The following is a 17,531-nucleotide window of genomic DNA, read 5'->3' on the forward strand; positions in this document are numbered from 1 at the left end:
AAATATACCATGAAAATCATATTATAAATGACGTGGACAGTAAACGAGACAAACAAACACTGAAAAGCTGCCACTTTTAACACGTTTTATTTCTTTGCTGCAATTGTGTGACACATTGAAAGGAATGTGATGTGTTAAGTGATCAAAGGTTGCTGCCATAGGAAAAAAAAAAAAAAAAAGACGCTTTATTCTGCCTTTGCCCTACTTTGGGGTAGGTATATCCACAGTTTGGCAGAGCATGCTTAAACATGAAATCAAGATGCAAATTCGCGTGACTCAGCCCAGCCAAACTTGACAGTAATAAATCTCAGTGACAGTGCCTTCACGCTCTCGGACGAGAAAGATGGACAAATATATGCTGCATTCAAGTCCAAGGGGCAAACTGGGACCTAAGAGCCTGGAGGGACTTCAGGTGTAGATTTAGTTTGAAACGAAGGGCTGGTGAAAACACAGAATTTTTTGGAATGCTAAATAAATCGCATTGTTATATACCAGGGGGGTCAGACTCGGGTTGGTTTGCGGGCCGCGTTAACGTCAACTCGATTTCATGTGGGCCGATTATAATATTTAGATTTTTTTTTTAAATAAATGGATTAAAAGAACTGGATTAAAAGCCCTGAATATTCAGTTTTTTATAGATCTAAAACGATGTTTATTTTAGCTTTTTTTAAATATATTTTTAGATTTTACAAAATGATTTTTGAACTAAAAACACAGAAAAAATGGATTAAAAAATTACCATTATTGATTTAAAAGGGGGAAAATCAGGAAATTTAATATACATCTATACTCTTCATGTTAATTTGATCCTAAAACAGAAAGTCAGCACTCATGATTTACTTTCCGGGCCACACAAAATGATGCGGCGGGCCAGATTTGGCCCCCGGGCCGCCACTTTGACACGTATTATATACTATATAACATACCGTATTTTTTTTACTATTAGTTGCATATTTCGGAGGGCATTTTTATCATAAACCTAGGACTAACAGTTACTATAGTAAAATGGGGGAAAAAACAACCCATAACAACAGTTTTTCCTGTAAGAAGAGCCTAAAAGAACAACATAGCAGGTCAGATAACATAAAAAACATATTTACAAGTCGCACTTGAGTATTAGTCGCAGAACCAGCCAAACTTTCAAGACAAAAAGTATGACTTTTAGTCTGATAAATATAAGTATTATCTTTGTATGATACATAATGAGCTGTCTTGTAATGAAATGTACCAAATAACATGAGATTTTCCATAGCAAAAGACAGATTATACGCCTTTAATAGTGTGAGAAAGCTAGGTAATGAAATCAGATAATATCGAGCAATCAAGGAAATTAAGTCGAAAGGATAAAAGATAGAACAAATAGAGAGTGACATATTGATTCAGTGAAAACCTTCGTTTAACCTTGGCACTTGAATTGGAATGCAATATGTGCCTCATCAGTGTGACCATTTCCACTTGGAAATCCCAAAATGGGTTATTCATCACTATTGAACGATCATTTCACAAGAATTGCTGACATATTCATTATGAACTTGTGGGAAAGCACACATTTGGATGAGTGCAATTTAGTAATCAATAGTTTGTGCACACATGCTTTATTTTAGGACTTACAGATGTCTATTTATACATGATTATTGAGAATGGAATTTGGTTCGCCTTTGTTTTTTGTTCAACAGGTCCAAAAAATCTTTGAACTACTACCAAGACATGGTCAATGTTTGAAAAGTAATGGGATTTATTTTTTTCTTTGTCTCTTTCTTTTTCCAAGAGGGGTGGTTCAGCTCACAATTGCGGTCAGCTAAAGGTGGGTCAGGTGATCCTGGAGGTAAATGGGGTTTCTCTGAGGGGCCGTGAACACAAGGACGCCGCACGCCTCATCGCCGAGGCCTTCAAGACCAAAGAAAGGGACTACGTGGACTTTCTGGTGACGGAGTTCAATGTAGCACTATAGCTGAGTGAGAGAGGAGAGACGAGCGGGAATTCGAGGACGCAAAAGGGAGGAGGACTTTTTCATTTTAAAATAAAAAATGGCACAAAGTTAAGCGGCGGACTTGAAGGAAAAGTCACCATCGATGACACAACATCAATTCCAGCGCGCTTCTTTTCAACATGTTACCTCTCCGCTGTGAGACCTTAACAAGGCGTGCATAACCTACTATATTTTACTTTCTTTACATTAAATTGGCCTCCATTTCAAATCTATTGGAACTTCTTCCAGTCACCCAGAATACAATTTCTTTAGTATTTTTTTAGTTTAGAGTCCATTTCTGACTTGAGTTTTTTCACCATTGGTCCAAATTGGCTTGAGTCTGAATTTATATATTGTAAAGTTGAATAAATATAGATGTATATAGTCTATACTGTACAAAGATCTCTATATGAAATATGAGTTGATTGAGAGGTCAATCAACATATACACGTATAATCCAAAAATTAGGAATCGGAGCAGTGCACATTTTTTAATTCCATTTATTTTTGTCTTGATTTAAAGGGATAGACAACACCTGTATCAGGAATATTGTTTAATACATTGGGAAACGTGTTTTATTCTGATACATTAGTGGAAAAATATTTCTAGAAGTTAGTTTTTATCACTGCAGTACTATTTTATTCAACAAAATGTGAGTACGATGGGGCACCTTTATTTGAGACCTTCTTACATGCGGCTGTCTTTGTTCAAGTCCAATCAGTATTAATGGCTGCTCTTTGGTTATTTTACTTTTGAACATTTTCAGAGGGTCGAAGAAAATTGGATTTGCATGCGAAAGTTCTTTGAGCCACCGTATTTTACATGTAAATTATTGATAGCAGATGTTGTCTGTCCCTTTAAGCATGGAATGAATGAACATTTTTCCATCTACCATTGCATTATCCCATGCAGGTTGACAGGAAGCTGCATGGTGGGAGGGAGCTGAAGAGAGCCCCCGCAAGCACAGTCAGAGAGCAACATGTAAACCCTCAAAAGGCCAGCAGGTTTGAATCTAGAACAATCTTCTTCGAGGCCACTTTTGCATAATGCACCATATGCTTGGGCAGTGGCTCGAAAATCTCCCCGCGACAAGTTCTATCTAATATTGTGGCCATTAAGGAAGTAGATGATTAAAATCCCTTTTTAATGATCACACCTAACGGCATACACAAATAAGGCAGATGATAATGAAAATGCGTAGAACTTGAATGTGGCCATCCTCTCAATAGAGGATAATTTCTCACTCAGTGTTTCCCTCGGACCACTCCATTTTCTTCCTGCTCCTCTTGCTAAATGACTTGATTTTAATTTCCATGTCTTGCAGAAATTAAGCTCCCCAGGGATGGGGGTCATGCCCAGTGCAACAACCTGGGGAGGGGGAGTAATAATCAGAATTCAAGAGGGCAAAAAAGTGGAGCTAGACTACGAGTACTCACTTTTGAAACGTATATCAGGTACTCAGAGATTGTTGGGTCTTTGTTTGTGAGCAATACATTTAGTGAAACATACAATAATCAGACATTTGTTTGAGAACAGTGATCCGCCCATTTAGCTTGGATGCAGTACTTAAAACAGTGGAAACAACACATTAACTAAAGAATAATCACAATTGAAAAAAAGATTATTCCATTCAAATACTAGGGATTTACAGTAATCCCTCGAATATCGCGGTTAATGTGGACCAGACATGGCCACGATAAACGAAAAAATGAGAAGTAAGACCACCCCCGTTTTTATCATCTGAATGTACGCTGACACTAATGCAAACATGCAGTCTTGTTGAAAGGATTTTTCTGTTTCTATAGCTGATAAAATCCCTTTCAGATGTCAGTTTTCAAGGATATTGTTTTCAAAACTGGTTTTAATCAAATCAACAGTCGTCTTTTTGTTAATTTATTCATTATGTTAATTTATTTTTCATGTCTACAGATTGGACTCTCTAATTACGGGTACTTTAATCTCAAATGCAAACAGTGGTTCACTCAATTGTATTGTGGATTTTTTTTAAATCACCATTTAACAGTGCAACCATAATAATAGTCTAGATATTTTAATTTTACAAAGCATACTGGCATTCTGCATTTTTGACTTCGCACTAGGTTTACCACATAAATTGCCCCCAAAAACAATTTTATATGACAAGGAATTTGAAAAATGAAGTACAAAGCAGACACCTGTTCAAAGAAATCTAACTTAATATTTTAGAGTAGACATGGTGTATTGGCTAAATCATCGAAGTGAGTGAGAGAAATAACTCTTGTGTTCCAAATGTTAGTTTTTACTTTACGTTCACGGAGTGATGGATTGTGTTCAATTTCAGCGCTTCCACTGAATACTAAACATTTCCGTTCACTTCCAATCTGCAAGGTGGCACTTATTAAATTTCAAGAAGAACAATCGCATTCTCGATACCATTTTCCCAAGCCGGGCATCCAACTGTGTGATTATGTAAAAGCAATCTGGCCCTACCGCCCCCCCCCCTTCTGAAGCACTCTGGGACCTGATCACATCCCTCAAATGTTCCTTTGCCAGCTTTTAAACTGCTCAGGTGAAGCGTAGAGGTGAGTGAAAAATAATTGGAAATATTTGATTGATTTTTCTCTCGTTTACTTTAAAGACTAATTCAAGATTTGGATAATGAACCCATCTTTTTGAAATGTGCCAATAGCTGTTGGGCCACATCGATCTGCTATTAAAAGGCCTGTAGGGAGGGAGGCAAAGACGACAAAGGGCGTAATGGCAGCTTGAGAGTCTCATTAATCGGACACCACAATGGTAGCAATCTGGTCTTCGCTCTGACGGGGAAACATAGACTTTAAGAAACGTTAACACTCCCGACAGTGGCCTCTTCACTCCCAATTTCCTTGTTAATCCAGTCGATTGTGTTTGTGTGTGTGGGTGGGTGGATGGGATATGTTAAATTGATGATATATAATTTTTCACTGTGTGCCTCCTCCTCGCATATTAGCTGAATTTAGTTTTGGCTATTGTTCAGCATCCATCCTGGACTGTGTGACATTTGCCTGGTTATTTGCTTTTTGGTCCTCATGTCAATTGCCTGCTCCCAGCACATGAACAAAGAGGGTTTAGAGAGTATTATTGATACAGAAATGTGTTTAATTTTTCAATAAAGAGGACTGCACAAAACTAACTGGCTAAGTGTCTTTGTAATTTCAGAACATTTAGGAAGGTGTGGGATTTGCTTCATTCTGTGTGCAAGAGAAGGCGAGGATTATGGTATGACATTTTGCTTCACCATGACAACACCTAACACTGCTTTGAACATCCAACACGTCCTGTCTTACGACATCGACACGATGGTGCAACCGCTGTAGTTTCAGCACCTGGCTCTGTTTTTCGAGATGACTGGAAGCCATTTTAAAGAGTTGAACAAAGACATATTTCATAATCATACGTTTATGTGTATCAAACACAGACTAGGATGACACAAACTGTTTTAACATCAGATAAGTCCTTAATTTGATTATGGAATGTAACTCATCCAGTGCTGATAATAGGCACTTATTTAAAATAGTTTATCACTTGTTTCAATCTATTTGAACTGGCGGGCAATCAACGAATGGTCTTTGGTCAAACGGATGGTCAATAACTGCTCATTTTGAAAAGAAAAATGTTACTTATTCTTTATGTAAAAAAACAGATTGTCTATTGATGATTAGTTCACAAAGGATGCAATTGCTTCTTTATAAAAATGGCAAATATGTCCTTACATAAGAATATTTCCAATATTTGATTTGGGGGAAGTAAATATGTTTTTAAACATCACCAAAACTTGCAAAATAAATCAGAGAGTGCTTGAGGGTTATGTATTTGGAAATATGATTATGTTGGATCAAATGTTCTAAAATTGTTATCTCATCCCATTTGCTACTAATCTTTGTTTGTATTTTATTTAGGGAGGAATAATGCGTGGAAAGCAATTAGACAGCATCTCATCTACTCCTAATCTAAAGGAACAGCCAGATGGTGTCCCCTACTGGGCTAATGTGGTAAATGTAAATCTAATAAGACCCTCCTTGGAAGTGCATTTCCACCAATCAAAAACACTCATTTGTAGATCTGGGATTTTTTCCCCATCTGATTTGTCTATTGGGAATCTTTATTCGCCCAAGAGGTGCGATGATTGGTCGTAGTGGACAGATTATAAAATTCTACTCTAGACGGCTGTAATCAAAGCAAGCGACGTTGTAAAACTGCTTTGTTACAATCATCTTCTAAATAAAGCAGATCAGATGGAAAGCTTGGGAGACTTGACTCAGGATCGCCATTAAAACTGCCCTTTGCAAAAGTTCCAAAGTCATTCTTTCGAGCATGGTTATTAATATATTCATCGTCAATTTTGCAAGCCTACTTTCTCCGACGGAAAGTAAAAGTGAATTATGCTGCAAAACAAGGTAAAGTCGTTTTCATAATGGCAAAAAAGTGTGGAGTAGGTCGATTAAGTGTTAGAAGTCGTCCGTATCAGATGCGATTTAACTTGCTTATCATCCCTGTGTATAATGATCGTCTTTGTGCCAAAGTACATGTGCTTAATTTAAAGTTTGACGTTTTGTTTTGTGCTGTGTTGCAACCTGTTGACTTGAGTAGTGGTCCTGGTTTGTTGTGGTTTGCGTGTCATGGTGACAAAGGGGCGTGGCTTTGCTCATTTTTTAGTTTGGTGGTTGTCATGGAGACGGAGCCTTGTGATATTGGGAGATGCTGACGGCTACCCTTTATAGACTAAGGTAGAGAAAACAGCTTTTGATATCAAACTGAATCCTGCATGCTGTAAGGTTTTGTTATATTTTGCAATTCAGCAAGTGTCTGGCTTTAAAGATTTGGATGAGCTCACCAATAATGTGTATTGTGAGGCTGAGTATATTTTGTTGTTGTTGCAAAGTTAAGCACATGATGATATTCTTCAAATTGTGAGGAAAAATGTTTCTATTATTGTTAGTGCTGAGTCTAATATCTATTTTAATGATAGGACTTTTACGTGTTCGCCAATTTCAAGTTGGTTTTATAGCAAAAAAATGGACTGAATTGAATCATGATCATTCATGAACTATTTTAGGGTTAATGTTGAAATATTTACGAGCTCTAGAATGCACTTTATTTCTGCCAGTGTTACTGTAAACTTTTTATAGGTTGATAGATGCAGTAGCAAATGTTTTGGAAATGACATGTACAGTACATGCTAGAATTACTGATTGCACTTTCAATTCCAGTTAATATTTGTTGATCGTAGTGGAATCAGAAAGCATTATTTTGTATTTTTTTTGTTCTCTGACACACTCGTGTGTCGTGACTCGCTAGATCCACGCAAGTGATCGGTGAGTGTACAGATCGCACCCCGTGTAAAGGGTTAAAAGCAGATTAATTCCCATCCATCTGGCCACTGTAGAAAATCCTCCATTCGATTGAGCATGTGCAAGACAACAGGTAAGTTGTATATTTGTTTTATTCCTAATTTCACAAGACAAAAATTGGATATTTGCACAAGATGTTTTGTGCTTTCTTCATTTTTTTTTTCTAAATGGCCTACATTTTCTCAGCTGCCGAGCTGCTCTCATTTTTTTCTGGTGTCTAAAATGCCATAGTGTTGACGTGTGTGTATATAAACTTTACTCTACTGGACAATGTTCACAAGAATCAGGTGGGAAAGCATATGTAAATGTCACAGACCATGCTGAAATGTATATAGATATTTTGAAACATCCCTCCAGGCTACGCCTCTGCCACATTCTACATCGTTACTGCGAGTTCTAAACTGGCCGGCCCGCATTCCTGACCGCCTTTGTCCTACTTTTTAGCAGCTCCGTTCAAAGGACCCCTCTGCACAGCTGCAATTCCAGCAGCTAACTGATGGGACCACCAGATGATGGGACCCTGTCACATTTCCTCAAGTCAAGAGTTGAGTGACAAAAAGGTGGCAAGTGAATGGAGACGGTAAAGAACACCAAGGCAGGAGTTCTATCTTGGACTCCGGCTCCAGTCTGCATCTCACCCGCCAGCTCGGAAACATCTGAAGAGTGGGATGGAGGCGAAGAGCAAGATCAGGACTTTTATAGCCAGATGGATGACAATGGCATCATAGGATTGATTCAAGAACGTGATGACGATACGGAATGTATTCAAGTCTCCCCATCTCCCAAATCCCACACCCCAGAAGATGTTACTACAAGTGGCTACGAGGTGCAGCATATGCCTCCTGAGGAGGGCGTTTACTCCCTTAATGGACACCTGGAAGATGTTGATGGACTGTCAACCTGTGAGTAATTAAACAACTCATTAACTTAATATCATAACACATACTGTACATTCCATGCTAAAATCAATTCAGTGTTTTGGTAATCGTGGCTTTATTTAGCACAATATTGTATAATTTGGGCCATAATGAAAATCAGTTAATTTATTTATCAATACTGTAATCATAATTTGGCGTGGTGTTGCAGAAAATCGGTTTGTTTATATTGCAGTTGCATAACTTTGAAATAAGTGACAGTATTTTTTGGACAAAACATTGCATTAGCCAAACAATGGGGGGGGGGGGGGGGGGGGACAATTGTCCTTGGAGCATTATATGTTAAAGTAATGGTAAAATAGACAGAAAAAAATAAGCACCTGTTAATGTAACATTTTAACATTTTGGGGGGATAAATATAGCCTTAAAAACACAACATAACAATATTAATAGTTGCAGGCCTAACCAAACTATAAAAAAAGTTTGACTTATAGTCCCGTAATTGTTTTCAATGTCAAAAAACACAATAATGCATTATCATTTAACAACCAACAACAATCAATGCAATATTTTGTTCCTGAATATGATGGTTTCCTGATGAGTAAAATAGCAACCTTCCTAAATAATTTTGTAATTTATGCCAAATTGTTTTTCCTACTACTGTATTTTATGTTTGCAGTTGCAACAAATCTTTGTCAACATTCTCTGTGTTTTTTCCTCCCGTTTTTAGTCGGCGATGACGTTAGTACTTTAAACGAACAAAGTCATCGTGAAGACGCCACAAACGAGACGAAGTTGTCAAAAGAAGGGCAGAAGACGGAGCGCTTCTCTGAAAGGGAGAAATTCTTTGAAATGGCTCCTGGCAAGAAAGACAGAGCAGAAGGTGAGCGGGGGTTCCGAATTGAACCAGCCCACCATAACAAAGATGAGTCGGAGATCATCAGCGAGCGGCACTTTTTTCAGTCCTCAATGGTAGTAGAAGCTGATGGCGACTGCAAACCTCAATGTCCATCATACCAGATGTCCTCTCGTGCCACCGCCCCCATGTTCTCGCCACTGGGCCACTTTACAACTGATGTAGCGGCAGCTGCTCCGGGGTTAGTTGGGGAAACTGTTCCAGATCTGGTTCTTACTGATAGTCCTCCAGACTCCTACAGCATCTTTAGCTGTGCTTCCAGTCCTGAGCGCCAACGAAACCAACAACTGGAGGAAAAGGCCGTCTCTCCTCAACCAATAATGGTTAAGGAGCAAAGTGGTGTTCATCATGAGTATCCGCAGTCTGGTCTTAAACAACCCAATACGTACTCATTTATGCAAAGGTCTCAGCCCGGCCAGGATGCTGCATTATTGAATAATACACCAAAGGAGGACAATACCAGAAGAGCGAATCAAACAAGGTGATTGGCTTAAGCGTGGCCATTTTAGTTGTCTTTTTTTTTTACCTTGTAGTGAATGTTCTTGTGTTTCCAGAAAGTGCCATCCCAATCACAAGGTACCAGATTTATCCAAGGTAAAGCCTCGGGTCTCTTTCCCTAAAGGGGATTATCAACCGCCCAAGAGCAGATGGCCCTCCAAGAATCCTCCCAAGTCCATGTCCCCAGAGGCCCCCGTGGTCTTTAAATCTCCCGTTGACATTGTGAAAGACGTTCTGCTCAACACAACTGACGGACCTCACACGCCATTTGATATTTATCAAAAAACATTGACTGGCAGTCCTGACGCCAACGTGCCGCAAGAGTTCCGATGCCAGCAGGAGACTGGCATTCTGCTTGACCAACTTCAGGTACAACCAAGGAATTGTACTAGTCTGAATACAGTGGTACCTCGAGATATGAGCTTAATCCGTTCCGGAACTGAGCTCGTATGACGAGATTCTCGTAACTCGAGCGGACGTTTTCCATTGAAATGAATGGAAAACAAATTAATTCGTTCCAGCCCTCTGAAAAAACACCAAAACCAGGATACGTATGTGGTATGAAGCATATTACATACCTGCACTGTATTTGTATCGTTTAAGGATGTCAGCAGAAATCAAGATGAGTTTTTTCATCAATGCCAATGCATAGTTCAATTCATAGTCCAGTTACGATACAGGAGAATTAAGGACACTATTTAACGATTCTTTCGATTTTTATTTCTTACATTAATTATCGACGTGGGGCAATTCTGGAACCATTCCTATTTGCATGCTAATATATCATTTTGCCCAAAAGCAGTGCAAAGGAGTTTAAGGAAATGAGTATAAACGTTTATAGGGACTCTCGTGTTTTTGATGTAAGACTGAACAAAGTAAACTCAATTTGAATCACTTACTATTACGCAGTTTTAATATTTCTCATGATGGGAATCGTGTTGTTTGTTTATTTTTACATTTCCTTAACAACTAGTTAATAGTTTTAGCAGACATAGTTTAAATTAGACAAGGTGGGAAAAAAGTCTAGAAAATGTCTTTCATTTTTAATTGAAAATGTGACTTCTGAGTCTTCCACGTTTTCTCTTCCTGTGGCTGCAGGAGAAGCACGGATTACTGCTGACTAAATATGCCGAGGCGGCGAACACAATTGACCGCCTACGCTTGGAACCCAAGGTTTCAATTGGTTCCTTTCATCAGATTTCAAAACCAAACGAAAGCATCAATTGCAAGTTTTCAAGTCATTTTCCAGTGAGAATGAGGAATACAAATAACGTCATGGGGGTTTTTGTTTTCTCTAGGTTAACCTCTACTCTGAACAACCAAAGCCTGCTCAAGTGATGCCATTGCAAGTGCAAGTCGAGCCGTCAAAGTTCATGCAACTGGACTTTCCCCAAGCTCAGAAAGCGCAGCCAAGCACACTTTCTCCACAGCCGAATGAACAAACAACGGCCAAAAGTAAACACATCAAATTAATCTCTCTAGCAAAACTATCTACTCGCGTATAAGCCGCAGCTGAGTATGTGGAAAAGAACATACCAGCCAAAGAATACACATTCAATAGGGGATAAAAGTCGCATTGGAGTATGAGTCGCATTTTTGGAAAGGCAATTTTTCATTTTCTCAGAAACCAAGAACAACATTTGGAAATTAGCCACAGGTCCAGCCAAACTATGAAAAAAAAATGTGACTTATAGTCCGTAATATATGGTACTTTCATTCAAGATGGTTTTCCGTTGAAAGTTGTAAATGTATAGTGCCATAGAAGCCGTAATGAAACATTTCCTAGAAAATGCATCTAAGAAAGTGCCTGTGTGAATTCCTCCATGTGCAATGAACAGGAGCTGCTCCCTCTGGACTAAGTCTGTCTGCGTCCATTTCAAAGAGCGCAGAGTGGCAAGGCAGTCAGAAGGTGGCCAATTACCTTTACGCAAAAGCGGACAAGTTCCTCCAGAAGGTCAGCACTTGTCATTTTTGGCCTGTGAATAATGTGCGAGTGATTAACTCGCAAGGTAATATTTCCTTAATGTTTCAGCTCCAACATTTTGAGGACTTGCTGAACAATGAAACTCCTTTCCACCAGGTGAAGGTAAGACCAAACTCTGAGGGATCCTCCAGAAGAAATGCTCACGATGACTAAACCAAACTAATGCCTCTGTCTCAGAGTTTTGCAGAACTTGGTCAAGTCCTGAGATCTTTAGAAAAGGGCTACCTGTCTGCCAAGAAGAAACACAAAGAACTTCAGGAGCAAGGGGCAAAGCACAGCCAATTTGACCCCAACCGGTAGGATGACTGGATTCAATTTTGACTGCACACAGTGTGGATATTCTTGTACATAGTCAATGATTCATTTTTTTTATGTTGCCTGTCTTTTAGAGAGCTAGAGGAGTTTATTTACCAGTGTGGGCGGCATATGGATGACCTCAAAGAGGTGGTGGATCGGAGAGCCCGTGATGCTGATTCCGCTTCTCTTTGCCTCCAGGCACCAAAAATCTCGACATCTGATGATTCTCACTCGGAGGTAACAATGAAATGAACATACATCTCCAAACAAGGACTGAAATCAACAGTCCACAACTTGTGGTTTATTGGAGATTTAAACTCTGTTCATTTTGTCTGAAAACATAATCGAATAATTAGAAATCTCGTGGTTCCTTTCATACTAAACAGAATATTTTCCTATCCTTGGCCATTGACGACAAGTTAATTGTGTCAATGTATATGTAAGAATGACAACACAAAAACGCCCGTTCCTTTTTTTTTTTTCAATTGATCACATGACATTGTACCTACTAAAGCTCTTTAGTGTCTTTGTAGTAAATAAAATTATGCAACCACTGGGTTTGGCCCCACTTTTCAGAGTCGACATGCACCTTTGCTGGTTCACCCAGTCGAAACACCCGAGAAGGAAGTCCAGATAGTTCATTTGAGTTCTTCCAACTCGAAGAAAAGATGCGCCGAACAAGCCATGGATGTTAAGGAGTAAGCGCACCATACGTCGCCGTCCGTGTCTTTGATGATCCTTTTTACATGTGCATGTTGATTTTGCAGTGGTTCCACTGTGTGCCTCACACCGACTACTCACATCATGCGGAAGGAGGTTCGGAAGTCCTACAGCAGCAGTCAAAGCAGCCTGGCAGAAATAAGTACATCGGTGAAGAGAAGTGCCAAACTTCAAACTGGGAATGGGAGAGTGCTTTCTCAGGTCTGAAAAGACTAAACGCCGAAATTGAACGACTTTATTCTCGCCATTTGAATCCATGTACGGTCGTTTATCGATGCGTTTTGCCTTGAATAGGACAGAGGTATTTCTCCAGGGACAGACAGTGGCTTTGTTGGTTCTGAGTACAGTCATCACATCTGGGCCGGCGCTTCTTGTTCCTTCCACCAGGGAGCATCAAAGTGGTCAGTTAATCCGACCGTTGCCATAGTTCGGAACAGCGTACCGCAGATTTTTTTTCCATTCCCCAATGACAATTATTTTTGAAATATCGTTTTCAATTTTCTCTTTCGCATTCGCCTGGTGGCGCGCCAGTAGTGTGAGGCCTGCAGAAGCGAGCCCCAAGAAGCCCCAGGGAAGCCGAAGTTCATCCCGATCTCGTGACTCCCCGCAACCGCATAGGCGCACCCCAATCCAGCCCGCTGAATATTTTCAGCAAACCATAAGAAGATTATGTCCGGGGGAGCGCAAGTCAAAGCAGTGGGCGAGAAGTCAGACGGACTCGACAAGGACTGATAGTGAAAGCGGTAAGTTTGAGGAAAAAATCTGTATTTTTGTTTGCCATTTTAACCTGACGCTTCTTGTTTTTCTAGCCAATACCGCGTCAGAAGACGCACAAAGTGACCAGTGTGAAGAAAACCTCCCCTGTTCCTCCCCAAACTCCTCTTCCTCTGCGCTGCGTCATCACCATGGCGACACTCCTAAAGCGGCGAGGTCCAGTCAAGTGGTGACTTGCAAGTGAGTGCGTAATGCGGCAGCTGCCATGGCGATGGTTGCGCAAACAAAGCATCCCGCCAGACGCTTGTTCACTGGATTTTTGTAAGCCTTGATTTAGAGCGCATCCATCTTCACGGCTCATGAAAGACTGACACTGACTTTGTTTTAGTGACATCAAGCTTTATTTCATATCATTTTATTCCAGGACTGGCTGCTAATGTAAAAGAGGTACTTTGCCTTGCCCCCTGCATGGTATGGCGTGGAATAACACATTAGCGTGTTTTATGGGGGTCATTATTACCATAAGGTGCTCTTGAGATTTCTCCATTTCACCTTTATGTAAGAATATGATAGTAAATATAAGTCAGTGTTCGCATTGGTCGGCCTTCACCTTTTGCCACTGAAAGTGAGGCACGTCAAATCCATTCTGACTTGGGAAAGCTGGCAGTATTTTTCAAATGTTAGCATTTAATGAGCATACAATTGGATGCCAACAAAGAAATATGATTCATTATTCTACATTGTCATTATAGTGAGGAGGGGGACCCCCAAAGGGACTTTATAGCGATATTGACCCCCATGTGTTGTTTTTTTTTCTTCCCCTGCATTGATAATGGATTGTTGTTTTGAGTGTTTCCTCAGCATAGCGTTCACATTTCCTGCACCTGCGATGTTTTCACCCTGATCATGATTTTGAAAAACAAAGCAGAACCCGTGTATAAACAAATAGTGTTCCATCCAGTCCATATGACTTTCCATTTGGGTTCTTCATAGTGATCCAAGCCGACTTCTACGGTCCATCAGGCCGAACGGGGAGAGTCCGTTGAACAACTGTCATTCTGTGCCGAATTCCACTCAAGGCAATTGTAATGACCACCGAACTTCACATCCTCTCAGGTTGGTGTTTTACAGAAACAAAAAAAATGTATGGAAATATTCATCTCAAGGTACATTGTGTTTTCTATGTATATATTTTTGGGGAGTTTTACTGTCTGTCCTTGTGGACTAACATATAGACGGTCCTTTTGTTGCATGGCATTCTTAGTGGCAGCAGAAAGAAGTGGACAATTGGGGGCGAGGCTGAACAGGTGGTGAGACGCATCACCAGGAAAAGATTGACACACAGACATCAAGCACAAGCTGAAACGTGTAGGTTTATCCTCGCTGGCAATGTTATCGATATGTAAATTATTCAGAATTGCAAACTGACTGTGTGATCATTTTTTGAACTTTCAGCCACCGCAACAGAGGATGACCATTTTGCCCGTCGAATTCTAGTGTCAAGGTCCACTCAAACGTCCATTGTGGTCGCCGAAAGCCAGACTTCACATACAAGTGTGCACGTCCAGCACACGAGTAAGACGGTCCCGGTCCCTCTTTCAACACGGATACCAAGCTGCATTCGCCGTCAATCATGTCTATCGTGTGTGGATTTGTGTGTTTTTGCAGAGCAGGATTGTGTCTGCAGCGTGACGGATAATGTTGGCAGGACAAGCAGCGGTCCTTCTGGTTCGCCGCGTGTGTCACATCCCAATTTGTCTTGTGAAAGTGAGCAACGTCACGTCATCAAGGGCAACTACCGCCGTAATCTAGGGATGGCCATTTTGGGGGAATCGTTCTTTTAATGTGTTTGTTTTGAACCAGCAGAAACAGCCGGTGGCAATCAAGAGCCCCCTCACTTTGCTTCCTGTCGTTCTCATTACTGCCGTCACTGTGGACATTCCGATACCAAGACAGCTCATGAGCAAGGTGAGAAGGCAATGTAGTTCAAAACAACACGTACACCTGAGCTGATATTGACTTGCTGTATATCCACCAGTGATTAACAATAGTAGTATTTTTAGGTTAAAAAGCATTATGTAAGAAAGAGGTTACTGCAGCAGGATCAAAATATTGAAACAACATCATTGCGAGAATCCTACCAATGTTGCATTTGAATCAGAAACTAGGAAATGCAATTTATGGAGGAATTGTGTGGGTACCTTTGCAATGCTGGTCAGTATACTTGACATAAGTACCCACATGTACACGTACTTGAATTGAATGTCTTTATTGTTATTATACTTGTAAAGTAAACTTACTCAGTATACTTGTAGTACAAGTACACACAAGTTCATGTAGTACAAGTGCTCATGACGTATACTACTACGTAACTCCTTGTCTTGTTTCCACAAGCCTAAAAGAGCTCTGTCAAAGAATTTATCCCGTAATTGGCTGATTTGTGGTTGGCTTTGGTAAACACAGAATCAAAACAGTAACTTTTACAGGCTGACCATGGACTTGTCAAATTTTTAAAAAAAAATCTTCATCATTAAGAAACGTGTTAGAAGTATTTCCAAAAAATCCGTACTTCATCCTCCATTGAAATATGAGTGCTAGTTAAGGAAGAAGTGAAACCTTAACATCAGTAGTCAAATGATAGCATGAAAATAGTTGCAATTTGTGTCCTCTTTTGTGATTCACAGACTGCAGAGGCACAAGCTCCCCCATGCTCTCCAGCGGCCAACCAACGGTGTCTTTGAGCAAAGCGCCCCCGCAGCCTGCCATGTGTCCTACACCATTGCTGTAAGGCCAATTGACCGAATTTTGTTTTTATTGGGGTGAGATTTCACGAACAAAGCGTGACGCAATGACTACTGTGTGATTTTTAGCCTCTATCTCCAACCTCACATGTGCACCAACAACACCAGCGCTCCTCCCGACCTCATTAGTAGCAAGAAAGAAGAGAGGTCGCAACACTTGCCCTGCGTTGTTCCGCAACGCTCTCTGGACGACTCCCTCCTCGCCGCGCGGGAAATGAAAGACACGTCGGAAAAAATGGTGCGCTCATTGAACACGGCCCTGCGCTCTCTTGAGCGGCTTTCCAAATCCCGTTCAGGTTTCCACGCCGACTGACCAACGCAGTATCTCCACATGGAACCTGCCTTCAGGGAACTTTTTTTTACAAAATGTCTACTGCTTCTTGTGCTGCCATCCTTTTATTTTTATTTTTTAGCTTTTCTCTGTAATGACCACATATCATTTTTTGGCATAATTGTTATTCCAACAGATCTGCTGGCAAACCTAGAGGACAAAATGCTGTCAGAACCATAGATGAGTTTGATTTAACATTCCATAACTATTGTCAATTTTCCAACCAAGGATTTTTGTCACTGATGAACTCGCCTGATTTCTGTACAGGCGACTTGGAATGTTTTCCCACTCGAGACAAATGGTTGCTTCTCTTTATGTCTTGTGATTCCTGGTGATCAACTTCGGATGTCCACCATTTTTTGCCTTGGAGTCTACCCAGGATAAGGTACAACTTGTAAAATCTCACCACTGCCTTGATCATTTGTAGCATTATTTCCTATGATGGTGTAATGAAAGACCAATTGGGATCATTTTGAGCATAAATGACTTGACTAGTGCTATTGACAGTGCATTCAATGCTATATTTGTATTTTAAATGTGTAAGGTCAAGAAGTTTAGTTGCTTTTTTCTCATTATGGACACTGCAAATGATGCACACTTAATTTTGCCTTAAAAGTGCTTTTTGGTACTTGAAAATATTACTGTAAATATTGAGTCTAAAGGCATTTTTAACCTTCTTTTGTATTTTCCCTATGACTGCCTTTGTACTAATCTATCAAAGTAGTTCCTGGCTGTACCATCTTTTCCTGCATTTGTCAGAGAAATGAAAGTGCATTGCATAAAATAACTGCATTTTTTTTAAATTCCAACATTTTTGTGCAAAATTTTAAGTGAAACCAGAGTCAGGGTTCAGGTAAAAAAATGATTTAGCAGAAATTGTTGGAAATAAAAAGGTAAATTGATCCTTTGATTGTTTAGAAAACAAGTGTTCTCAAATTCCTAAATTCTATTTTGGGAATCATTGCTGTCCACATGAGGTCGCCTTTCTGAAAATTTGTTTTAACATGTTATTGCTAGTGATTTTTTTAAAACGTCAGTTTAAATATATCTATATTTA

General features: G+C 40.0%; 2 protein-coding genes across 14 annotated transcripts in view; both read left to right on the top strand.

Annotated features, from left to right (window-relative positions):
* whrna (whirlin a) overlaps positions 1–5,116 on the top strand; it is a 46,481-nt gene extending 41,365 nt beyond the window's left edge. For all 4 annotated transcript variants that reach the window (XM_077622937.1, XM_077622938.1, XM_077622935.1 and 1 more), the window contains one exon: positions 1,769–5,116. In XM_077622937.1, coding sequence (XP_077479063.1) covers positions 1,769–1,854 — 86 coding nt within the window. In that variant the 3' untranslated portion in view covers positions 1,855–5,116. The remainder of the gene's footprint in view (positions 1–1,768) is intronic.
* An 819-nt stretch (positions 5,117–5,935) lies between these two features.
* Positions 5,936–17,376, top strand: akna (AT-hook transcription factor). 10 transcript variants are annotated; one of them, XM_077622728.1, is made up of 24 exons: positions 6,031–6,384; positions 6,644–6,714; positions 7,286–7,411; positions 7,783–8,240; positions 8,944–9,610; positions 9,684–9,996; positions 10,726–10,800; positions 10,926–11,082; positions 11,466–11,581; positions 11,660–11,713; positions 11,789–11,907; positions 12,001–12,145; positions 12,485–12,606; positions 12,676–12,829; positions 12,923–13,029; positions 13,160–13,371; positions 13,438–13,582; positions 14,336–14,458; positions 14,607–14,710; positions 14,798–14,917; positions 15,011–15,133; positions 15,206–15,310; positions 16,027–16,126; positions 16,213–17,376. In XM_077622728.1, exons 4-24 carry the CDS (start codon positions 7,910–7,912, stop codon positions 16,454–16,456), a joined length of 3,636 nt encoding a protein of 1,211 aa, XP_077478854.1. In that variant the 5' UTR covers positions 6,031–6,384; positions 6,644–6,714; positions 7,286–7,411; positions 7,783–7,909; the 3' UTR covers positions 16,457–17,376. The 10 variants fall into 10 exon arrangements, with proteins under 10 accessions (XP_077478860.1, XP_077478854.1, XP_077478855.1 ...); XM_077622729.1 differs by lacking the exon at positions 6,644–6,714; XM_077622734.1 differs by lacking the exons at positions 6,031–6,384; positions 6,644–6,714; positions 7,286–7,411 and adding an exon at positions 5,936–5,979 and having other exon boundaries at positions 7,786–8,240.
* Positions 17,377–17,531: the final 155 nt, after the last annotated feature.

The sequence above is a fragment of the Stigmatopora argus genome, chromosome 16 (assembly GCF_051989625.1).
Source record: "Stigmatopora argus isolate UIUO_Sarg chromosome 16, RoL_Sarg_1.0, whole genome shotgun sequence".
NCBI lineage: Eukaryota > Metazoa > Chordata > Actinopteri > Syngnathiformes > Syngnathidae > Stigmatopora > Stigmatopora argus.